Below are 27351 nucleotides of genomic sequence, written 5' to 3'. Positions count from 1 at the left end.
TTACAAAGCCACGGCTGCAGGACGCCATGATTGAAGGGGGGTTGACTTTCTATGGGACAACATGGTTTCCGGGCAGGAATGCCCACATTCGGAGCTCTCAGAGATGTGGTGGAGGTAATAGAGGCGGCTGGGCAAAAAACCGGCCGGAATGCAGGAGAGAGTATGCCAAAATTGGTCTAAGCGAACGGACCATTTCAGGCGCAGTCAAGGTTAATATTTGCACTAAATAATCTCCAAACATTTAATTATATGGATCGTAATATATATTCATATAATGATTTCATGCATTTTTCTGATTTTGATATGCTATTTTTCTTTTTGAAAAACTTTCCCATAGCTCTTGAAAAATCACCCTTTACCTTGTTGTGTTACAAACGGAATGACAAAATTAGTATACCCCTATCCTATAGTGGAGGGTGTAATATATAAATGTTTCTTTGAAACGAGAAGGAAAGCGTGGTAAGTTCGGCCGGCCCGAATCTTGGATACCCAACAGCATAGATTCCATTGAATTATTTGGGTCTCAAGAAGACATATCGGGATATAGGTACTCGGGGGGCCTATATAGGCATATTGACCTATTCGGATAAAACCTGGCACTGAAGTTGTACGTCAAGTACGGTTCAATGATGCCACTAGCCCATAAACCGCGCCAAACTGTGACTTTTTAGCTCTTGCAATGCTTGTGGCTGATCTTCACTCCAAAATCGACCATTCTGCTTATTTACGTTCCCATTGAGCCAAAAATTTGCTCTGACCATAAAATGGAAAAAGCACACGATGAAGGTTTTCAACAGAGCACGCATCTTGATAATGAAATTCTATAATTTGGAAGCGTTGTTCGTTTGTAAGACGATTCATGGTTAAATTATCGACTAAACCGAAGATATTTAACAGTGAAACATAACAAGAAACATGCGTAAGCTGTTTACACTAGTATTGCCAAACAGATAATAGCTAAAAAATCTCCCTTTATAAGATTCAAATTTCAGCGAAATCGGGTCATAAATGCGCCTTCTTTGGATTGAAGACCCTAAATTGTCAGATCGGTATATATGGCAGCCATTAGCGAAGCCAGTCCAGCATTTTGGGGGGGGGGCTAAAACCATTTGATTTAAATATTGAAAGTCCTAATACAACTAATGGTTTTAAATTTCAGAGAAATCGCGTTTTATATGCGCCTAGTATGGCCCTAAGAACCTTTACCGGGAGATCGGTCTATATGACAGCTGTAATATAAATATAGTCCGATTACGACCATACTTAGCTTGGTGTTTAAGGGGTCAAATTGAACTCACTTTTCCAAGTTTGAGCGAAATCGGTTAATAATTGAGACTCTTGTGGGCTTAAGACCCTAAATCGCCCTATAGGTTTATATGGCAGCTATATTCAAATTAAGTCCTATCTGGACCATATTCGGTTCGGTTTTTTAGAGGCCTTATATAACTCACTGCTTCAAATTTAACCCAAATCATGTTATAAATGCGTGTGTTATGATCTTAGGACCCTACACAGGGAGATCGATCCATATGCCCCCAATGCCTAGATATAGTCTGAACGGGACCATATTTGGCAATTTGGAAATTTTATTGCAAATAAATTTCAAAGGATAATAAATGTATCTTTTGCAGGCTCAAGATCATAAATCGGCATATCCGTCTATATGGCAGCTACATATAACAAAATATGGACCGATTTCGCTCGCTAAAGAACTTAAACTGTGTGTGAAAGAAAGACGGGCCCGTGCAAGACTTCAGCTCAATAATATAATTTTTAAAGGCTCTAGCGTGCTAGCAACTGACAGACGCAAGGACGTCGTTGAAATATCGTATAATTTCACGTCGATCAAGAATATATATCCAAGTATATACTAGGTGTGGTCGGAGATCCACATTACGATGTGTTGCAAAAACAAATAAAAGTTCCCGGCCGAATTTTAGATACCCACCACCTCAGGTATATATGTAAACCACCTTTCGTCATAATCTGGTGAAAAATGCTTAATTTATGCCCCCATAGCAGCTATATCCAAAAATATGATCCGATTTGGGCCAAATTCGACACGGATATTGAGTAGTCTAATAAGTACAAGTCAATGTTTAATTTTGTATAACAAAATATTGGCCAAATATATACCGATTTGAACGATATATGACACGGATATCGAAAAGCTTAACATAAGACAATGTGTCAAATTTCAGCAAAATCAGATTATAAATGCGCCTTTTATAGGGAGAAGATTTTAATTCGAGAGATCGGTCTATATGCCATCTATATCCAAATCTGATGCGATCTTGGCCATATTGCAGAAAGATGTCGGGGGGCCTAACCTAACTCACTGTCCCAAATTTCAACGGCATCCGACAATAAATGCACCTTTTATAGGTCCAAAACCTGAAATTGAGAGATCGGTCTGTATGGCAGCTATATCCAAATCCAAACCGAAATGGGCCAGATTGAAGAAGGATGACGAAGGGCCTAACGCAACTCACTGTCCCGAATTTCGGAGAAATCGGACAATTAATAAGCCTTTTATGGAGCCAAAACCTTAAATCGAGAGATCGGCCTCTATGGCAGCTATATCCAAATCTGGACCAATCTAGGCCAAATTGAAGAAGAACGTCGGAAGGCCTAACACTTTTATGGGCCTAAGACCCTAAATCGGCGGATCGGTCTATATGGGGGCTAGAGACAAAGACATAGTCTATCCTCGAACTTAACCTGCTTATGGACAAAACAAGTAAAAAGGCCGGGCCGAACTTTGGATACCCACCACCTCGGATATATATGTGAAGCACCTTTCCTCAAAATCCGGTGCAAAATTCATACCTTATGCCCCATAGCACCTATGTTCCGATTTGGACCAGATACTAATAAGTAAAAGTTATTGTTCAATTGTATATAACAAAATATTGGTCTTTTTAGTAGTTATATCTAAAAATAAACTGATCTGAACTATATACGACACGGATGTCGAAAACCATAACATAAGTCAGTATGTCAAATTTCAGTGCAATCGGATTAAAATGCGCCTTTTATGGGGCCAAGACTTTAAATCGAGAGATCGGTTTATATGGCAGCTATATGCAAATCTTGATCGATCTAGACTAAATTGCAGAAATATGTGGAGGGGCTTAACTTAACTCTTTGTCCCAAATTTCGGCAACATCGGACAATAAATGCGCTTTTTATGGACCCAAAACCTAAAACCGAGAGATCGGTCTATATGGCAGCTATATCCAAATCTGAACCGATCTGAGCCAAATTGACGGAGGACGTTGAAGGGCCTAATGCAACTCACTGTCCCAAATTTTCTCAACATGGGATAATAAATGCGGCTTTTATGGGCCTAAGACCCTAAATTGGAGAATCGGTCTATATGGCAGCTATATCCAAATCTGAACCGTTCTGAGCTATATTGACGGACGATGTCGAAGAGCCTAACACAACTCACTGTCCCAAATTTCAGCAAAATCAGATAATAAATTTAGCTTTTATGGGTCTATGACCCTAAATCGGAGGATCGGTCTATATGGCAGCTATATTCAAATCTGAACCGATCTGAGCGGTATTGACGAAGGACGTCGAAGGGCCTAACACAACTCACTGTCCCAAATTTCAGCAAAATCGGATAATAAATGTAGCTTTTATGGGTCTATGACCCTAAATCGGAGGATCGGTCTATATGGCAGCTATATCCAAATCTAAACAGATCTGGGCCAAATTGACGGAGGATGTCGAAGGGCCTAACACAACTCACTGTCCCGAATTTCAGCAAATTCCGATAATAAATGCGGCTTTTATGGGCCTAAGACCCTAAATCGGAGGATCGGTCTATATGGCAGCTATATCAATATCTGGACCGATCTGAGCCGTATTGACGGAAGATGTCGAAGGCCCTAACACAACTCACTGCCCCAAATTTCAGCAAAATCGGATAATAAATGTTGCCTTTATTGGCCTAAAACCCTAAATCGGCGGATCGGTCTATATGGGGCCTATATCAAGATATAGTCCGATATAGCCCATCTTCGAACTTAACCTGCTTATGGACAAACAAAAAACCTGGGCAAAATTTCAGCTCAATATCTCTATTTTAGAAGACTGTAGCGTGATTTCAACAGACAGACGGACAGACGGACGGACATGTCTAGATCGTCTTAGATTTTTACGCTGATCAAGAATATATATACTTTATAATGTCGGAAATGGATATTTCGATGTGTTGCAAACGGAATGACAAAATGAATATACCCCCATCCGTCGGTGGTGGGTATAAAAAAGAATCTGTGCAACATTTCAGCTCAAAAGCTTTATTTTTAAAGATTGTAGCGTGATTTCATCAGACAGACGGACATGGCTAGATCGTCTTAGATTTTTAAGGTGATCAAGACTATATATACTCGGAAATGGATATTTCGATGTGTTGCCAACGGAATGACAAAATGAATATACCCCTATCCTTAGGTGTTGGGTATAAAAGTTACTAAATGAATATACCCCCTATCCTATGGTAAAATTTTTTCAATATTTTGTGTATTGTTAGCTATCTTTTGTAGAATGTCTCATATTCCAATTTTCTTATCTTACATTTTGTCCATTTTCTTTACAGATTTATCATTTTCCAGTACCCCAACATCTACATCATATCATCATCATTTGCATCATGAAAATTGTACAAAATCAGAGAGAATACGAATTAAAAAAGGGTGCGAGATCATCGACAAACGCTGTCATTGTTGGCCAACGTTAAAAGTATGTCGCAATCAAGTGAACACCGGTTCGGGGTCAAGAATTTTACGATGGCACTTTAAAACGCTCGAGGTAAGTAGAACTTAAAAAAAAAAAAAAAACAATTAAAAAGGCGTTCCGCTGGTCCGAATCTTTGGAACCCACCACCATGAGTTCTGATAAAAATTTTTACAAACTAAATTTAGATGAAGGGCATAGTTTTATTCTATATACCAAACTTCTGTCAAACCAGCAAAAATTAAAGCTTTTAGGAACCGAACAAAGATAATCGAGAAACCCGTTTATAAGGGGAGTCAGGGACGTAACCAGTGGGGCCTCTGGCCCGGGCCCGAACCCACCCCAAAATGATTTTGTCTATAGAAAAAAAATTACATTAAATTTATTCTAAAATAGAGAAAATTTTGATCAGACCAGGACAACTTCAAATTTTTTTTGTCTTAAATTTAAAATTTTAATGAAAATTCTTTTCAGAAACAAATTTTAATGAAATTTTTTCTAAAGACAAATTTTCAGCGTAATATTTTTAAAGACAAAACTTCATCAAGTTTTCTCTAAAGATTAAATAATAATAATTTAGCATAACATTCACATCTGCCCGGAACCAAAAATTTCATTTAAATTTTCCCTCAATTTCCCAAATTTTTCATATAAACAACGTTTTTCTAAAATTCCATTTTAATGTTTTTATTTCTTAAGACTATACTTCAGTGATAAATGTTCTAAAGACAAACTTTGACCCGCCTACCTCGAAAATATTTTATAAAGCCAGAATTTTATTGCTTCTGCTCATTGCATTGACGACGCCACATTTTTAATTTTTATACCCTCCGCCATAGGATAGGGGTATACTAATTTTGTCATTGTGTTTGTTACACCTCGAAATATACGTCTGAGAGTAAAGCTAGGCGCTTGAAATTTTGCACAAATATTTTTATTAGTGTAGGTCAGTTGGGATTGTAAATGGTCCAAATTGGTCCAGGTTTTGATATAGCTCCCATATAAACCGATTTTGGGTCTAGACTTCTTGAGCCTCTAGAGGGCGCACTTCTCCTCCGATTTGAGTGAAATTTTGCACGTGATGTTTTGGTATCACTTCCAACAACTATGCCAAGTACGATTCAAATCGGTTTATAACTTGATATAGCTGCCATATAAACCGATCTGGAATCTTAACTTTTTGGGCCTCTAAAGGGCGCAATTTTCATCCGATTTGGCAGAATTTCGTACAAAGGCTTCTCTCATGACCTTCAACATTTGTGTCTAATATGATCTGAATCGATTTATAGCTTGATACAGCTCCCGTATAAATCGATCTCCCGATTTTGCCCCTATAAGGGGCACAAACACAATCCGAAAGGACAGAAATACACAAAACACAATGACTTCTACAATGTTTAGCAATCATTTGATTTATGATCCAAATCGGACTATAACCTGATATAGCTCCAATAGCAAAACAGTTCATATTCAATAATCTTTGTTTGCCTAAAAAGATATACCGCCATACAAATACGATCCAAGGTGGAGGGTATGTAAGATTCGGCCCGGCCGAACTTAGCGCGCACTTACTTGTTTTTTTAATTTTTATACTCTCCACCATAAGATGGGGGGTATACTAATTTCGTCATTCTGTTTGTAACTACTCGAAATATTCGTCTGAGACCCCATAAAGTATATATATTCTCGATTGTCGCGACATTTTATGTCGATCTAGCCATGTCCGTCCGTCTGTCCGTCCGTCCGTATCCAATAACTGTGCCAAGTATGGTTCAAATCGGTCCATAACCTGATATAGCTGTCATATAAACCGATCTTGGGTCTTGACTTCTTGAGCCTCTAGAGTGCGCAATTCTTATCCGATTGGAATAAAATTTTGTACGACGTGTTTAGTTACGATATCCAACAACTGCGCCAAGTATGGTTCAAATCGGTTCATAACCTTATATAGCTGTCATATAAACCGATCTTGGGTCTTGATTTCTTGAGCCTCTAGAGGGCGCAATTCTTATCCAATTTGAATGAATTTTGGCACGTAGTATTTTGTTATGATATCCAACAACTGTGCCAAGTATGGTTCAAATCGGTCCATAACCTGATATAGCTGCCATATAAACCGATCTTGGGTCTTGACTTCTTGAGCCTCTAGAGTTTGCAATTCTTATCCGATTGGAATGGAACTTTGCACGACGTGTTTTGTTATGATATCCAATAACTGTGCCAAGTGTGGTTCAATTCGGTTCATAACCTGATATAGCTGTCATATAAACCGATCTTGGGTCTTGACTTCTTGAGCCTCTAGAGGGCGCAATTCTTATCCGATTTGAATGCATTTTTGCATTTTTGCACGAAGTCTTTTGTTGTGATATCCAACAACTGTGCCAAGTGTGGTTTAATTCGGTTCATAACCTGATATAGCTGTCATATAAACAGATCTGGGGACTTGACTTCTTGAGCCTCTAGAAGGCGCAATTCCTATCCGATTTGGCTGAAATTTTTCATGAAGTATTTTATTCTTACTTTCAACAATTGTATCAAATAAGGTTCAAATCGGTTCATAACCTGATATAGCTGCCATATAAACCGATCTGGGATCTTGACTTCTTGAGCCTCTAGAGGTCGCAATTATTATCCGATTTGCCTGAAATTTTGTACGACGGATTATCTCGTGACCATTAACATACGTGTTTATTATGGTCTGAATCGGTCCATAGCCCCATACAGCTCCCATATAAATCGATCTCTCTGTTTTATATCTTGAGCCTCCAAAGGGCGCAATTCTTATACGAATTGGCTGACATTTTATACAGTTCTCCAACACGTAATTTAATTGTGGTCCAAACTGGACCATATCTTGATATCGCTCTAATAGCAGAGCAAATCTTTTCTTATATCCTTTTTTGCCTAAGAAGAGGTGCCGGGAAAAGAACTCGACAAATGCGATTCATGGTGGAGGGTATATAAAATTCGGTCCGGCCGAACTTAGCACGCCCTCTAGAAGCTCAAGAAGTCAAGTCCACAGATCTGTTTATATGACAGCTATATCAGGTTATGAACCGATTTGATCCATATTCGGCACAGTTGTTGGATATCATAACAAAATACTTCGTGCAAAATTTCATCCCAATTGGATAAGAATTGCGCCCTCTAGAGGTTCAAGAAGTCAAGACCCAAGATCGGTTTATATGACAGCTATATCAGGTTATGGACCGATTTAAACCAAATTTGGCACAGTTGTTGGATATCACAACAAAATACTACGTGCCAAAATTCATTCAAATTGGATAAGAATTGCGCACTCTAGAGGCTCAAGAAGTCAAGACCCCAGATCGGTTTATATGGCAGCTATATCAGGTTATGAACCGATTTGAACCATACTTGGCACAGTGTTTGGATATCACAACAAAACACGTCGTGTGAAATTTCATTCCAATCGGATAAGAATTGCGCACTCTAGAGGCTCAAGAAATCAAGACCCAAGATCGGTTTGAATGGCAGCTATATCAGATTATGGACCGATTTGAACCATACTTGGCAAAGTTGTTGGATATCATAACAAAACACGTCGTGCAAAATTTCATTCCAATCGGATAAGAATTGCGCACTCTAGAGGCTCAAAAAGTCAAGACCCAATATCGGTTTATATGGCAGCTATATCAAAACATCGACCGATATGGCCCATTTACAATACCAACCGACCTACACTAATAGGAAGTATTTGTGCAAAATTTCAAGCGGCTAGCTTTACTCCATCGGAAGTTAGCGTGCTTTCGGCAGACAGACGGACGGACGGACAGACAGACGGACGGACATGGGTAGATCGACATAAAATGTCGCGACGATCAAAAATTATACACTTAATGGGGTCTCAGACGAATATTTCAAGCAGTTACAAACGGAATGACGAAATTAGTATACCTCCCATCTTATGGTGGAGGGTATAAAAATCAATTTGTATTTGTTTGTAGATTTGTTTGTATGTTTGTGTGTTCCTTATAGACTCAGAAACGGCTGAACCGATTTTCTTGAAATTTTCACAGATGGTGCATAATGACCCCGTGGTAAAAATAGGGTACTAAATTTTTTGATATCTGAAGGGGGCGGACCCTCGCCCTTTCCCTAATTTTCAGAAACGCCAGATCTCGGAGATTGGTGGTGCGATTTAAGCGAAATTTTGTGTGCTCTCATATAGTACCCTAAAAACAAAAATTTCGTGTCCAAATTTCGGGTGGGGTACCTAGGGGGGCTGCCCCACCCTAAATCCTACCAACCATATATTTAGGCCAATCACGACAATATGGGACTCAAATGAAAGGTATTCAAGATTAGAAAACGTATCTAATATCCAATTTTCGGACCAAGTGTTAGGTGGACCACCCCAACCCCCAAAACACCCCTTAATCGGACATATTTACCGACAATGGCAATATGGGACTCAAATGAAAGGTATTTGCGAGTAGAATACGAATCTGATATCCAAATGTGGGACCACGTTTCTGGGGGTCCACCCCTTCCCTAAAACACCCCCAAACAAGAACTATTTACTAACCATGGGAATATGGGGCTTAAATAAAAGGTATTTGAGTGTAGAATTAGAATCTGATTTCCAAATATGAGACCAAGTGTTTGGGGGGCCGCCTCTCCCCAAAAACCTCCCCCAAAGGGAACATATATACGACCATAGCCACATGGGGCTCAAAAGAAAGGTCTTTAGGAGTAAAGCACAAATCTGATATCAATATTCTGGAAAAGTGTGTATGGGGCCACCCCACCCCCACAACACCACCCAACCCCCAAAACACCCCTAAATCGGACATATTTACTGATCATGGTAATATGGGACTCAAATGAAAGGTATTTGCGAGTAGAATACGAATCTGATATCCAAATGTGGGACCAAGTGTTTGAGGGGACGCCTCTCACCAAAAACATCCCCCAAAGGGGACAAATTTACAACCATAGCAATATGGGACTCAAATGAAAGGTATTTGCGAGTAGAATACGAATCCGATATCCAAATATGGGGCCACGTTTCTGGGGGTCCACCCCTTCCCCAAAACACCCCCCAAACTGGACATATTTACTGACCATGGGAATATGGGGCTTATATAAAAGGTGTTTAAATGTAGAATACGAATCTGGTATCCAAACATGAGACCAAGTGTTTGTGGGGCCACCTTTCTCCAAAAACATCCGCCAAAGGGGACAAATTTACGACCATAGCAATATGGGGCTCAAATGAAATGTCTTTGGGAGTAAAGCACATATTTGATATCAATATTCGCGAAAAGTGTCTATGGGGCCACCCCACCCCACAACACAACCCAAATAAAAAGTATTTTCTGACTATTTGCAATATGAGGCTCAAATAAGAGGGTTTTTAAAGTGGTACACGAATCCGATATATATTTTCAAGACCAACTCACTGAGTGGCCGCCCATCACCCAAAACACCCCCAAGCCGGTCATGTTTGCCGACTATGGAAATATGGGGCTGAAATTAAAAGTATGTGGGAGTAGAATACGTATCTGATATCAACAATAGGGGCCAACTGTCTAGCGGACGTCCCACCACCATAACAACCCCCAAATAGAACGTATTTGCGCACCAAGACAATTTGGGTCTTAAAGAGAATGGAACTAAATATTCATAGTTTTTAAGGCCAATACCCCAAACCGGACATATTTGCTGACTTTTGCAATAAGGAGTTTTAATGAGATTAGAAAACGAATTTGATATCCAATTTTGAGGGCAATGGCAATATGGGGTTCAAATAAATGATATATAGATATATGGGAATAGAGTACGTTGCTGATATATTTTCCGGGCTTAGTGTTTGGGGGACCACCCCAAAAAGGGAATATGTACCCACCATGTCAATGTGGAGCTTAAATGAAAGTAATTGGGGGGTAAAGCAAAAATTGATACCCAAAATACCCCGCAAACAGCAATTTTTTAGTGCCCATCGTAATATGGGGCTCAAATAAAGGTTTCTGGGAGTAGAATACGAATTTGATATCTAAATGTAGGACCATGTATTTAGGGCATCACCCCTTTCTCAAAACACCTTCAAAAAAAATTTTTTTTTTCAACCATGCCTATATGTGGCTCAAATGAAAGGTATTTGAGATTAGAAAACGAATTTGATAACCTATTTTGGGGCCATATGTTTGGGGGATGCCTCATCCTGTAAACACCTCTTAAGCCAATGGCAATATGGGGTTTAAATAAAAGGTATTTGAGAGAAGAGCACGATGCTGATATTTTTTCAGGGTCAAGTATCTTGGGGACCGCCTCCCCCTAAATCACCACTAAATTGGACATCATGAGAATATCGGGCAGAAATTAAGTATTTTAAGAATGGAGCACACCTTACATCCAAACTTTAATTCGTAGACCAATAAAGATCATATGGGATTCAGATTAAGGCACTTATACTGTTAAACTGTTAGTCAAGCGATAAACTATTTTCGTAGCATGGTATTTCACTAAAAGATCTTTAATTGTCGAAAATAAATATTCCAAGGAAACTTTTGTTCCATATAAAGTAAAAGAATGCGCTGCGGAGTGGGCCCGGGTCAGCTAGTAGCTACCGTATAAACCGATCATGGATCCTAACTTCTTGAGCCACTAGAGGGCACAATTCTCATCCGATTTGGCTGAAATTTGGCACGAAGTGTTTCATTATGACTTCCATCAACTGTGCTAAGTATAGTTTAAAATGGTTCACAACTTGACTTCTTGAACCACTAGAGGGCGCATTTCTTAACCGATTTGGCTGAAATTGTACATGAAATGTTTTCGTTTTTTTTTTACTTCCAAAAACTGTGCTATGTATGGTTCAAATCGGTCTATAACCTGATGTTGCTGTCATATTTACTGATCTTGGATCTTGACTTCTTGAGCCAATAGAGGGCGCAATTCTCATCCGATTTGGCTGAAATTTTGCATGAAGTTGTTTGTTATTACCTTCAACAACTGTGCCATGTATTCAAATCGATCCATAACCTGATATAGCTACGATAGAACCCGATCTGGGATCTTAACTTTTGTCTATATGACAGCTATATCTAAATATAGTCCGATCTAAACCATATTGGAGTCGGATGTCGGGAGGCTTAATACATTTTCCAATAAAATGCTATTCTTTTAAAATAATTTTCAATTTAAATGTTTATTTGCCTGTTTGGGCGAAGAACATTTTTCTAATGATTTGTGAATATGTCTTTAAAGTTGTGCTTAATGACATTTGGAAAAGTGACACAGCCAATAGGACAAAGTGTCAGGATTGGTTGGAGTGTTTTATGCATTTCATAGAGGTTATTTCTTCGAAATAAATACAACCTACCAATGTTCGACATTTGAAGCCCTCACACCTAAAGATTTCTGATGATTACCTACGCCCCTCCCCTCCTCCTTACCCAGGGGTCGAAACGCGTCAAATCATGGTTGGTGTGGTGTATCTCCTGTGGCTTTCATTTTTCCATTGTATAAAAATTTTCGATTATTAAGCTCCTCTCGAAAATTAACTCTTTCACTTCATTTTGCTGGATATTTTTTTTTTTTTTTCATACCAAGACAGTTGATAGATATTTCTTAAGAAAGATTTCCGCATTTCCTAGTAGGAGTATAATTGAGGTTTTCTGCGCATTTCTAGAGAATATGAATTCTTTATGATTGAGTTTAATGCCAAGATATTTTGACATCAATTCAATTGTCATTTTCCGCAAGGCATTTCCCATTATGTGGTCTGAAATATAAGAACTGAGCTAGCAGAACATCTTTTCGTAAAATCAGTATGTGGTTAATACTTCGAAATCATTGTCATGGGCGATTTGAATTATCTTTACCACAACTCAGCTGAGTCAGTTCCGCCAGAATTTCCTGTAACTACTGCAAGACAAATGCACACACACACACTTAAACATTTAAAATTTTATTATAGTTCCATATATGGCGCAATCTTGTATTGGCAATTGTAAACACACAACTTTGAAACGTAAGAATGTGGTTTAAATGTGCATGTAGTTGTGGTTGCATTTTTGAATTCGATGTCATGTGGGTATGGCAACATTTGCCTTTAACACTTTTGTGTATGCGAGATTTCTCGAACACCAATATCTTGCTGTCATCTGGGAATTCTGGTTAATGTCATTGGCGTGCGACACTATTTTATTCATTTCGTTTATTGTTATTGCATTACAACGTGAGTAAAGTGTTGACCACACATAGGCAGAGCAGGACAACATAACTATCAGCTATCTGATGCATTCTGTTGAAGAGGGTGACAAGTATTTACAGTTTCAAGAGAAATTCAATTAAAAGGTTATGGTTAAAACCCAAAAACGAGGTTTGTAAGCCAATTCAATGGTATTTCCAACCATTAAAGCGATTGTTCAATTATTAAAGTCTCTGAATTCTGGCATAATAAAAATATTTAGAACTATAATGCAAATTTGCACATGAACCAGGGCTGTGGAGTGGAGCAATTTTTACTCGACTCTGAGCATAAAATATTTTTATACCCTCCACCATAGGATGGAGATCTGTTTGTAACTACTCGAAATATTCGTCTGAGACCCCATATATATATATATATATTCTTGATCGTCGCAATGTCCGTCAGTCTGTCCGTCCGTCCATTCTGTCCGTCCGTCCGTCTGTCTGTCGAAAGTACGCTAACTTCCGAAGGAGTAGAGATAGACGCTTGAAATTTTGCACAAATACTTCCTATTAGTGTAGGTCGGTTGGTATTGTAAATGGGCCATATCGGTCCATGTTTTGATATAGCTGCCATATAAACCGATCTTGGGTCTTGACTTCTTGAACCTCTAGAAGGCGCAAATCTTATCCGATTGCGATGAAATTTTGCACTACGTGTTTTGTTATGATATCCAACAAGTGTGCTAAGTATGGTTCAAATCGGTGCATAACCTGATATAGCTGCCATATAAACCGATCTTGGGTGTTGACTTCTTGAGCCTCTAGAGTGCGCAATTCTTATCCGATTGCACGACGTGTTTTGTTATGATATCCAACAAGTGTGCTAAGTATGGTTCAAATCGGTCCATAACCTGATATAGCTGCCATATAAACCGATCTTGGGTCTTGACTTCTTTAGCCTCTAGAGTGCGCAATTCTAATCCGATTTGAATGAAATTTTGCACGACGTGTTTCGTTATTATATCCAACAATTGTGCCAAGTATGGTTTAAATCGGTTCATAATCTGGTATAGCTGTCATATAAACCGATCTGGGGTCTTGACTTCTTGAGCCTATAGAGAGCGCAATTATCGTCCGATTTAACTAAAATTTTGCACGTAGTATTTTGGTATTACTTTCAAAAACTGTGCTAAGTATGATTCAAATCGGTTTATAATCTGGTATAGCTGTCATATAAACCGCGCAATTCTAATCCGCTTTGGCTGAAATTTTGCATGTTATGACTTCCAATAACTGTGCTAAGTATGGCGTAAATCGATATAGAACCTGATATAGCTGCCACATAAACCGATCTGGAATCTTGACTTCTTGAACCTTTAGAGGGCCCAATTCTCATCGGATTTGGCTGAAATTTTGTACAAGGGCTTCTCTCATGACCTTCGACATACGTGTCTAGTATGGTCTGAATCGATTGATAGCTTGATACAGCTCCCATATAAACCGATCTCCCGATTTTGCTTCTTGAGCCCCTACAAGGCGCAATCCTTATCCAAATGAACTGAAATATTACACAATGACTTCTACAATGTCAATCAGCATTCATTTATGGTCCGAATCGGACTATAACTTGATATAGCTCCAATAGGATAACAGTTCTTATTCAATATTCTATGTTTGTCTAAAAAGAGATACCGCGCATAGAACTCGACAAATGCGATCAATGGTGGAGGGTATATAAGATTCGGCCCGGCCGAACTTAGCACGCTCTTACTTGTTTAATTTTTGTAACAAAATGTTTAAAAAAAATAAAAAATTACACTTAATATTTCGTAAGCCACTATGCTTTTATAACAAAAAAAAAAAATCAATTTGTTAATACTTTATGACCATTAACGAAGAAAATTGGATTTTAATGACTTTTATATATAACCGCATCTGATTTCATAAGTACTGGGCTTATCGCCGTAAGTTTATTTTTAAACCCCACACCACTACTGTGGTAGAGGGTATTATAACTTAGTGACTTTGTTTGTAACACAGATGGGAGAGATAGACCCATTGATAAGCATACTGATTGACTCAGAATCACTTTCTGCTTCGATTACGCAATGTCCGTCTGTCCGTGCGTCCATGTTAATTTGTGCCCAAAATACAGGTTGCAATTTTCATCCGATCGTCTTCAAATTTGTCACAAGCATTTTCTTGGGCCTGGAGACGAAACCTACTGAAATTGGAAAAAAAAATCGGTTCAGATTTAGATATATCTCAGGCGCCCCGGTAGCCTAGTTGGTGGCGTGCGTGGATTACCAGTTCAGGGGTCGATTCCCGCCAGAAGCCTTGGTCGGTCGCTACTGTGGCATCACAATGGACTTAAAATTGTCTAAGTGAGTCTGTAAAGGACTGCCACTTTTACCTAACCTTGGACTAAAATTGCAATTATGTCGTCATTTGTAAAACGATTCTCACGAAATTTTGCATGAGGACTTTTCTTATACATTTCGACATTATTGGTGAATTTCATGGAAATCGGCTTAGATTTAGAAATTGCTCCCATATATATGATAGTCCGATTTGGACTAAAATTGCAATTAAATCGTCATTTATAATCCGATATTCATGAACTTTTGCATGAGAACTTTTCTTATACATTATTGGTGAATTTCATAGAAATCGATTCAGATTTAGATATTGCTCTCATATATATTCTCGCCCGACAAATTATTGCATTAGTATTGCAATAATTTGATCATTTGTTAACCGATTCACAAGAAAATTGGCCCAAAAGGATTACCTTATGACTCCCGGTATTGCTGATGAATTTAATGGAAATCGGTTCTGTTTTAGATTTAGCTCCCATATATATTTTCGTCAGATTTTGAATAATAATAATTTAGTAATTTGTTAACCGATCTTCACAAAATTTGGCATAAGGGTTTCTCTTATAATTCTTCTAATGACTGATGAATTTTATAGAAATTTGTTTAGTTTTAGATGTAGATCCCATATGCATGCATCTCCCGATTTTCACTTTCAAGGTCTTTAATAACTCATTTATCAATTGATAATCTCAAACATTTGCACAACGAACCTTGTATACCCTCCTCCATGGATCACATTTGTCGAGTTCTTTGAGCGGTATCTCTTTTTAGGCAAACAAAGAATAATGAAAAAGAGTTGTTATGCGATTGGAGATATATAAAGTTATAGTCCGATTCGGACCATAAATAAATTAAATGTTGAAGACCATAGTAGAAGTCATTGGGTAATATTTCAGTCCATTAGGATAAGAATTGCGCCTGGTAGGGGCTCAAGAAGTATAATGGGGAGATCGGTTTATATGGGAGATGTAAAAAGGCGTTAAGTTCGGCCGGGCCGAACTTTGGATACCCACCACCTCGGGTATATAAGTAAACCACCTTTCAACAAAATTCGGTGAAAATTTCATACCTTATACTCATATACCTCATGCCGATCTGAACTATATACGACACGGATGTCGAAAAGCCGAACATAACTCGCTGTGTCAAATTTCAGTGAAATCGGATTATAAATGCGCCTTTTATGGGGCCAAGACTTTAAATCGAGATACTGGTCTACATGGCAGCTATATCCAAATCTGAATCGATTTGGGCCAAGTTGCATAAACACGTCGAAGAGCTTAACACTAAGCACTGTCCCAAATTTCGGCGAAATCGGACAATAAATGCCTCTTTTATGGGCCCTAAACCTTAAATCGTGAGATCGGTCTATATGGCAGCTATATACAAATCTGGACCGATCTGGGCACAAATGAAGAAGGACGTCGAAGAGCCTAACCAAACTCACTGTCTCAAATTTCAGCGACATCGGACAATAAATGCGTCTTTTATGGCCCCAAAACTTAAAACCTAGATATCGGTCTATATGGCAGCTATATCCAAATCTGGATCGATCTGTGCGAAGAAGTATGTCAAATGGCCTAACACAACTCACTGTCCAAATTTCAGCAAAATCGGATAATGAATGTGGCTTTTATGGGCCTTACATCATAAATCGGAGGATCGATCTATATGGCAGCTATATCCAAATCTGGACCGATCTGAGCCAAATTAACGAAGGATGTCGATGGGCATTATACAATTCACTCCCCCGAATTTCATCAAAATCGGATAATAAATGTGGCTTTTGTGGGCCTAAGACCCTAAACCGGAGGATCGGTCTATATGGCAGCTATATCCAAATCTTAACCGATCTGGGCGAATTTAACGGAGGAAGTCCAAGGGCCTAAGACAACTCACTGTCCCACATTTCAGCAAAATCGGATAATAAATGTGGCTTTTATGGGCCTTAGACCCTAAATCGGAGGATCGGTCTATATGGCAGCTATATCCAAATCTGGACCGATCTGAGCCAAATTGACAAAGGATGTCGAAGGGCCTAACACATCTCACTGTCCCAAATTTCAACAAAATCGGACCATAAATGTGGCTTTTATGGGCCTAAGACCCTAAATCGGCGGATCGGTCTATATGGGGGCTATATCAAGATATAGTCCGATATAGCCCATCTTCGAACTTAACCTGCTTATGGACAAAAAAAGAATCTGTACAAAATTTCAGCTCAATATCTCTATTTTTAAAGACTGTAGCGTGATTTCAACAGACAGACGGACAGACGGACGGACATGTCTAGATCGTCTTAGATTTTTACGCTGATCAAGAATATATATACTTTATAGGGTCGGAAATGGATATTTCGAAGTGTTGCAAACGGAATGACAAAATGAATATACCCCCATCCTTCGGTGGTGGGTATAAAAAAGAGTTGTTATGCTATTGGAGATATATAAAGTTATAGTCCGATTCGGACCATAAATAAATTAAATGTTGAAGACCACAGTAGAAGTCATTGGGTAATATTTCAGTCCATTCGGATAAGAATTGCGCCTGGTAGGGGTTCAAGAAGTATAATGGGGAGATCGGTTTATATGGGAGATGTATCAGGCTAGAGATCAATGAAGACCATATTGAACACGTATGTTGAAGATCATGGGGAAGCAGTTGTACAAAATTTCCGCCAAATCAGATAAGAATTGCGCCCTCTAGAGTCTTTAGAACACAAGGTCCCAGAACGGTTTATATGGCAGCTACATCAGGTTATGTTTCGATTTGAACCATATTTATCGCAGTTGTTGGAAGTCATAAAAAAGCAAACACTGGGTGTATTGGCGGACAGGAAATTGAACTTCAAACTCAACATTTTGGAAAGGGCAAGAAAGACATGCCCTATACACCTGCAAGAGAACCATTGGTAAAAGTAGGGGGTTTAGACCGCGTGTCATGCATTGTGTATATACTGCAGTTGTCAGACCTTTAATGCTATATGGTCTTGTGGTCTGCTGGACTGCGCTTCAAAAGTCCACCTACTGCTCAATACTTAACCGAATCCATGATGTTTGTGCATCACGCATTGAAAACGATACCATCTGAAGCACAGAGTTTAATGCTACATCTTATTCCTCTGGACATTGTGGCTACCCAAATTGTAGCGACCACAGCCGTGAGGTTAAGGGAGCTTTCTCATTAGTCATGTGGCGGCAATGGACACTGTGTTATTCTTCATACAATATCCGGTGTTCCCGGCAGAGTGAACTACACCCTACCGCTTTTTGATAAAAATTACTGTACCACTATTCCTAATAGAACCGAATGGAACTTTGATATCACTGGTAACAGAAATTACATAGCCTACTATACGGATGGTTCCAAACTAAACGGCCGGGTGGGCAACCCAATGGTTGTACTCTAAAGATCTAGAACTGGTGATATCGAAAAGGTTACCCGACCACTGCAGTGTATATCAAGCAGAGATCCTTGCTATTAAGGAAGTGGTGGAATGGCTAAGATATAATGTCATTAAGACGATTGGCATATATATCTTCTCAGACAGCCAGACAGCCACTAAATCGCTGGAGAACGTATTTCTGAATACAAAAACCGCCTTCGACTGTCGCAGATCCCTCAACGAGATGGCTGAAATGTTCAAAATTCAACCTGTTCTGGGTGCGGGGCCACAGAGATATCCCAAGGAATTGTAAAGCGGACGAGCTTGCGAGACTAGAAACTACCCTACACACTCTAGTGACATGTAAGCTACGTTTTCAGGATCAGGCCCGAAGAGCAACGAATGATAGATGGTCCAAAAGGGGGGGCTGTGAGCATTCCAAAACTATGTGGCCTAATCTAGACTTGAAGAGTTCTACTGCTTTGCTGTCATTGGCTAGAACAGACGTCTCAGTCATAGTATCCGTCATGACAGGTCTATCTATTCGGAAATCATGCAGACGGACTGAAGGTTGCCAGCAACGACTTTTGTAGAAGCTGTGAGGACATCTAAGAAGAAGAACACCTTCCGTGTGTCTGTCACGCACTAGGTTCTCAATGCTTTGAGAACCTGTCTGATTTAGCGGATGTGAACATTCGCAAGTTATTGGGCTTTTAAAGCGATCTGGACGGTTCAACGGTAGGAACTAGAAGGCATCTTCCTTCTTCTGTTCCTGTGGTATTACAATGGGCGAAAACGTCTAAGTTAGTCTGATGGCAGACTGCCACTTAAACCTAACCTAACCTAGTTCTTTATTCTAAAAATATTTTAGAATTTAATTTTTGTTTTTGTTGAAACATTTTTTGTTGCTTTGTCCGGAGTCGAGATAATTTTCTCGACTCCAAGACTCCGTATGAACCTGGGTATGAACATGCCATTAAAGAACAGTGCCACCGTAGCCCAAAGGTTAGCATGGCCGCCTATGGCGCTGAACGCTTGGTTTCAAATCCTGATGAGAACATTAGAAAACATTAACAAAGGTGGTTATGCCCTCCTAATGCTGACGACTTTTGTGAGGTAAATTGCCCAAAGAGATGTCGCACTGTGCCACGCATTCGACTCTGATATAAAAAAGAAGGTAGATTATCATTGAACTAGAGCCATAAAGCAAGATATTATTGGGTTGCCCTAAAAGTAATTGCGGATTTTTCATATAGTCGGCGTTGACAAATTTTTTCACAGCTTGTGACTCGGTAATTGCATTCTTTCTTCTGTCAGTTATCAGCTGTTACTTTTAGATTGCTTTAGAAAAAAAAGTGTCAAAAAAGTATATTTGATTAAAGTTCATTCTAAGTTTTTTTAAAAATGCATTTACTTTCTTTTAAAAAATCCGCAATTACTTTTTGGGCAACCCAATATTATCGTAGTTAGAATGCATGGAACTATGGTCATTCCTGAATTTATATAAAACATATGCTAAATGGACCAGAGTGTAGCAATTAAGTTTTCCGCTGCTTTAAAATTTAACCGTTCAGCGAGATTTTGAATTTAAGTATTTTTCACGGTTGGCTTTGACTACGGCACATCCAGGATTAACATCAGTCTCCAAAAGGACATCTAGATGTACTCAACTACTAGAAAGACCTCATTTTATTCTGCCAGCCTTTGTTGCCACAGAATTTAGCTAGGAAACCTGATTGAAAGTCATTACTGGCAAATTCTACCTCCTATTAATCTTGCCGGTAGCTTCCTATGCAATCATATGCTTCATTTAGTCGTTACCATTTGCCAGCTCTCTGTTTTCCCACTCATTATAATACAAGAAAATTTTACCAAATTTTTTGCATGTACGTGTGAACTTCCTATTAAGAGGAAATTTCCGGTTACTACTATAGTATTGTATATTCGATTTGAAATTGGTTGAATTGGTGGTGCAAGAAGATAATTAACATCTAAAATAGGGCACACCCTTAAACGGGTTATTCTATTCAATTAAATTTAAATTTCAATTTATTTTATGAGTCACTTAAAATTTTGCATAATTTTTTCTTAACAGGACTGCCAGGTGAATTTAGTGAGTCTTATCAAAACAGAATTGGATTTCGATGAGGACTATACAATAGCACCGAATCTATTTTCACATAAAAAGATAAGAAGAAGGAAGAAATTTCGAACAAAAATGTAAGTATGTGCGTAGCAATAGAACAAAACAAAAAAATATTATTTTGAACAATTACCAAGTAAAAAGACGTTGAGTTCGGTCGGGCCGAACCCACCACCTTGGGTATATATGTAAACCATCTTTCGTCAAAATCCGGTGAAAAATGCATACCTTATACCCCATAGCAGCTATATCGAAATATGTTCCGATATGCAAATCTTGATCGATCTAAGCCAAATTGCTGAAAAATGTCGAAGGGCCTTACACAACTCACTGCCCCAAATTTTGGCAATATCGGACAGTAAATGCACCTTTTATGGGCGCAAGACCTCAAATCGAACGATTGTTCTATTAATACACTATTTATATCTTACACCACTACTGTGGTACAGGGTATTATAACTTAGTGAATTAGTTTGTAACACCCAAAAGGATGAGAGATAGACCCATTGATAAGTATACCGATCGACACAGAATCACTTTCTGATTCGATTTAGCTATGTCCGTCTGTCTGTCTGCCTGTCTGTCCATATTAATTTGTATACAAAGTAGAGGTCGCAGTTTTGATCCGATCGTCTTAAAATTTGGTGCAGGCATGTTTTTCGGCCTAGAGACGAAGCCTATTGAAATAGGAAAAAATCGGTTCAGATCCGGATATAGCTCCCATATATATGTTCCTCCGATTTTCAGTAATAATGCAATAAAAAGGTCATTTTTAACCGATTCTCTCGAAATTTGGCAGGAAGGATTGTTTTACGACTCCCTGTATTACTGGTGAATTTCATGGAAATCGGTTCAGATTTAGATATAGCTCTCATATATATATATATATCGCCCGATTTTCCCTCCTAGAGCCACTTCAAGCACATTTATTGACCAATCTTGAGAAAATATTGCACAACGCTTTCCTCGACAACTACCACAATATAAATAGAGTGTGGTAAAAATCGGTTCAGATTTAGATATAGCTCCCATATATATGTTCGTTCGATTTTCAGTTATGAAGCAGTAAAATGGTCATTTGTAAACCGATTTCTCGGTTTAAAAATGTGATTTTCTCTTGATTCTCAATATTACTGGTGAATTTCATGGAAATCGTTTCAGATTTAGATATAGCTCTCATATATGCATATATATCGCTAGATTTTAAGTTCTAGAGTCACAGCATTTGCAAAACGCTTTCCTCGACGACTGCCACAGTATCTGAGGAGTTTGCTCGAAATCGATTCGGATTTGGGTATAGCTCTCATATATATGTTCGTCCGATTTTGAGAAATATTGCAAAAAAGTGCTCATTTGTTAACCGATTCTGTCAATTTTGCACGAAGGATTTTCTTATGACTCTCAATATAATTGGTGAATTTTATAGAAATCGGCCTAGATTTAGATATAGCTGTCATATATGTATATGACCAGATTTTCACCACAAGAGCTACTGCAAGCGCATTGTTTGACCAATCTTGCCAAAACGCTTTCCTCGACGACTACTACATTATCTGAGAAATTTTGCTCGAAATCGGTTCAGAAGTAGATATAGCTCCCATATATATGTTCGTCAGATTTTGGATAATTTGCCATAATGTTGTCATCTGTCAACCGTAGTTTTTACAGTTTGAACAAATTTGCTCGCCGAGGTCCATCAAAATTGGTTCAGAATTGGATATAGGTCCCACATTGTATTTATAGGGTAGGTGTAGGGTATTATACAGTCGGCCCCGCCCGACTTTTGCCCTTCCTTACTTCCTTACTGGTTTTGATTTCAATGAATTTTTTTTTTACAGATTTTAAAGGCAATTTTTTCTAAAAATTTCCTTAAGACACAACTAGCCGATTACTGGATTAGGTGTATGTCCATTGTGGCATGGCGCGGATTAATATCAGCACCCTCTTTTCAACCTAACCCAACCTAAGTTGTCTCATAAATGATGATTGAAAAATCTTCCTTTCCCTCGAGAAAAATCTAACCGCAAATTAATTGTTCACCTTGACACTGCAAAGAAAAGTTTTCGTAAACAATTTCTTGAAAGGTTATACATATCAACATTGTTGTTTCGTTGTTTACCCCTTAGCGGTCGCTGGGAAATCCATCTGAAGTTGTAAAAACAAGAAGTTTTCTTTTTCAATTTTGTAAACTTTTTCTCGTGTTCACGAATGAGGCCTTCTCCCATATAGATTTCCTTTGTTCAATATTTCCTGTTGTTGTAATTGTTTTGTATTTGTATTGAAAAATTGGTTGGGGAAGAGCAAATCAAGTAAAAACTTTTTGTTTCCTCAAAACAAATAAGAGAGAGAGAGGTCTCAGTTTAATAAAACCAAATTTTAAGTTCATAGGTAAGAAATTTAAGAAGTCATGTGATGGAAGTTTTAACAATTTTGTAGAGCTTTTGAAACCATCAATTATAACGTGGTTAAAAAGTTTTTAAATGGTCATCCGTTTTGATGCGTCTGAAAAAGTAATAAACGAAAGCCATACCAAACTGTAAGGGGTAACAACTTCTACAATAAGAGTACGTAAGGTATAAAGGTATAATTATACCAACTGCAATTACTCGTATAATCTGCACCACAACTGTGGTACATGATATTATAACTGATACATATTTCTATACCCTACACGACCACCGTGATATAGGGTATTATAACTTTCTGCATTTGTTTGCAATGCTAATAAGAAGAACAAGTAAAAGCATGCTAAGTTCGGCCGGGCCGAATCTTATATACCCTCCACCATGGATCGCATTTGTCGAGTTCTTTTCCCGGCATCTCTTCTTAGGCAAAAAAAGGATATAAGAAAAGATTTGCTCTGCTATTAGAGCGATACCAAGATATGGTCCGGTTTGGACCACAATTAAATTATATGTTGGAGACCTGAGTAATATGTCAGCCAATTCGAATAAGAATTGCGCCCTTTGGGGGCTCAAGAAGTAAAATAGAGAGATCGATTTATATGGGAGCTGTAACGGGTTATAGACCGATTCAGACCATTATAAATACGAATGTTGATGGTCATGAGAGAATCCGTCGTACAAAATTTCAGGCAAATCGGATAATAATTGCGACTTCTGGAGGCTCAAGAAGTCAAGATCCCAGATCGGTTTATATGACAGCTATATCAGGCTACGAACCGATTTGAACCATACTTAGCACAGTTGTTGGATATCATAAGAAAATACGTCGTGCCAAAATTCATTCAAATCGGATAAGAACTGCGCCCTCTAGAGGCTCAAGAAGTCAAGACCCAAGATCGGTTTATATGACAGCTATATCAGGTTATGAACCGATTTGAACCATACTTCGCACAGTTGTTGGATATCATAACAAAATACGTCGTGCCTAATTTCATCCCAATCGGATAAGAATTGTGCACTCTAGAGGCTCAAGAAGTCAAGACCCAAGATCGGTTTATATGACAGCTATATCAGGTTATGAACCGATTTCAACCATACTTCGCACAGTTGTTGGATATCATAACAAAACACTTCGTGCAAAATTTCATTCAAATCGGATAAGAATTGCGCACTCTAGAGGCTCAAGAAGTCAAGAGCCCAGATCGGTTTATATGACAGCTATATCAGGTTATGGACCGATTTGAACCATAATTGGCACACTTGTTGGATATCATAACAAAACATGTCGTGCCTAAATTCATTCAAATCGGATAAGAATTGCGCACGCTAGAGGCTCAAGAATTCAAGACCCAAGATTGGTTTATACAGGGTGGCTGATGAATATTGCTACAATGATGAATATTGCTACATTTTTTTTTCGGTGTATGGAATACATTTTTCTTTTATTCATGTTAAATTAAATTATTAAATTAATTATTAAATTATTATTAATTAAATTAATTAATTAATTAATTAAATTAATTATTAAATTATTATTATTAAATAGAAAAAAAGTTATTACATTTTTTTTTGGTAGCGGCTTTCATCAGCCACCCTGTATGACAGCTATATCAGGTTATCAACCGATTTGAATCATACTTAGCGAATTTATTGTAAGTGATGCCAAAACACCACGTGCAAAATCGAATGAGAATTGCGCCCTCTAGAGGCTCAAGAAGTCAAGACCCAAGATCGGTTTATATGGCAGCTATATCAAAACATGGACCGATATTGCCCATTTACAAAACCAACGGACCTACACTAATAAGAAGTATTTGTGCAAAATTTCAAGCGGCTGGCTTTACTCCATCGGAAGTTAGCGTGCTTTCGACAGACGGACGGACGGACGGACATGGCTAGATCGATATAAAATGTCACGACGATCAAGAATATATATACTTTATGGGGTCTCAGACGAATATTCCGAGTAGTTACAAACAGAATGACGAAATTAGTATACCCCCCCCCCCCCCCTCCCCCCCATCCTATGGTGGAGGGTATAAAAACTGCATCCAGAGAAAATTTAATACCAAACGTGCTCATTTCAGTACCATATGGTATTGATAGTATAGCAACGCCGTATGGTACAAAAACAATACCGGATGAATAGTACTGTCTGGTATTAGCCTTATTATTGGTTTTAGCACCAGACCGTTATTGGTTTTACTACCAAACCGTTATTGATTTTTCACCCCCATATGAACCAAAAAAAAAGGAAAATTCAACAAATTCTCCGATTAAATATTTTCCCACACAACTCTTATAAAATTCGTCAAGAAAAGAACGGAGAACATCAAAAGGGAACCAACAACAAAAATCTTCTAGAAAACGACGTATATTTCAGGGTTTTCGGAAAAGCTTGCCAGTTAAAAGATATATAACGGGGAAAAATACCAGCTTGCCTTAAAAAGCCACAACACATTAAATAGTCTATTTAGCAGGACAAAATCAAAGACGAACAAGTAAAAAGGCGTTAATTTCGGCCGGGCCAAACTTTGGATACCCACCACCATGGGTATATATGTAAAACACCAATCGTCAAAATCCGTTGAAAAATTCATACCTTATGCCCCATAGCAGCTATATCGGAATATGTTCCGATTTGGACCAAATACGAATAAGTACAAGCTATTGTTCAATTGTGTAAAACAAAATTTTGATCTTTTTAGTAACTATTTCTACAAATAAACCGATCTGAACCATATACGACACGGATGTCGAAAAGCCTAACATAGGTCACTGAGTCAAATTTCAGTGAAATCGTATTATAAATGCGCCTTTTATTGGGCCAAGACTTTGAATCGAGATATCGGTCTATATGGCAGCTATTTCCAAATCCGGACAAATTTTGGCAAAGTTTCAGAAAATGTCGAAGAGCCTAACACAACTCACTGTCCCAAATTTCGGAGAAATCGGACAATAAATGCGCCTTTTATGGCCCTAAAACCTTAAATCGAGAGATCGATCTATATGGCAGCTATCTCCAAATCTGGTCCGATCTGGGACCTTCGACATCATTTATAAATGATAAGAAAACCCACTGTCCCAAATTTCAGCAAAATCAAATAATAAATGTGGCTTTCATGGGCCTAAGACCCTAAACCGGCGGATCGGTCTATATGGAGGCTATAACAAGATATTGTCCGATTTAGCCCATCTTCGAACTTAAGCTGCTTATAGACAAAAACGAAAAGGAATCTGTGCAAAATTTTAACTCAATATCTCTATTTTTAAAGACTGTAGCACGATTCCAATAGACAGACGTACAGACATGGCTAGATCGACGCTGGTCAAGTATATATATTCTTTATAGGGTCGGAGAAGAATATTACGATGTGTTGCAAACGGAATGACAAAATGAATATACCCCCATACTTCGGTGGTGAGTACAAAAGGGAGAACAAATCAAATGTAGTTTATAAGATCAAATGTAACGGGGATGAAGCATTTGTCGAGTTCTGTGCGCAGTATCTCTTTCTAGGCAAACAACGAATAATGAATATGGACGGAGCAGAAGGTGGAGCTGTATCAAGTTATAGACCGATTCGGGGCTCAAGAAGCAAAATCGGAAGATCGGTTTATATGGGAGCTGTGTCAAGCTATAGATCGCCCATATTGCACACGTATGTTGAAGGCCATGGGAGAAGCTGTTGTACAAAAACTGTGCCAAATCGGATGGGAATTGCGCTCTCTAGAGGCTCAAGAACTGAAGATCCCAGATCGGTTTATATGACAGCTATATTAGTATATGGAGCGACTTGGACTTGAACCGTACTTGGCACAGATGTTGGAAGTGATAGCAAAACACTTTGTGCAAAATTTCAGCCAAATCGGACAACAATTGCAACTTGTAAGGACTCAAGAAGTCAAGTCGTGAGATCGGTTTATCGGGGTGATGCCCAAAATACGTGGTCCTACATTTGGATATCAAATTCCTATTCTTCTCCCAAATACCTATATTTGAGCCTCATTTTGCGATGGTCAGTAAAAAATTGCTGTTTGTGAGGTATTTTGGGAAAAGGGTTGGTCCCGAAAGTGGGTATCAATTCTTGCTCTACCCCCCCCCAATACCTTTCATTTAAGCCCCAC

At 38.5% G+C, this 27351-nt stretch overlaps 1 protein-coding gene across 3 annotated transcripts in view; it reads left to right on the top strand.

Moving 5' to 3' along the window:
• The window catches only part of LOC106094994 (cysteine-rich motor neuron 1 protein), a 410024-nt gene that overhangs the window by 292298 nt on the left and 90375 nt on the right, over positions 1 to 27351 (top strand). For all 3 annotated transcript variants that reach the window (XM_059369755.1, XM_059369751.1, XM_059369758.1), the window contains 2 exons: positions 4613 to 4824; positions 20771 to 20895. In XM_059369755.1, the coding sequence (XP_059225738.1) occupies positions 4613 to 4824; positions 20771 to 20895 (337 nt within the window). The remainder of the gene's footprint in view (positions 1 to 4612; positions 4825 to 20770; positions 20896 to 27351) is intronic.

The sequence above is a fragment of the Stomoxys calcitrans genome, chromosome 1 (genome assembly GCF_963082655.1).
Source record: "Stomoxys calcitrans chromosome 1, idStoCalc2.1, whole genome shotgun sequence".
Taxonomy (NCBI): domain Eukaryota; kingdom Metazoa; phylum Arthropoda; class Insecta; order Diptera; family Muscidae; genus Stomoxys; species Stomoxys calcitrans.
The sequence above is the reverse complement of the archived record's forward strand: the minus strand, read 5'-3'. Positions and strand labels throughout refer to the sequence as shown.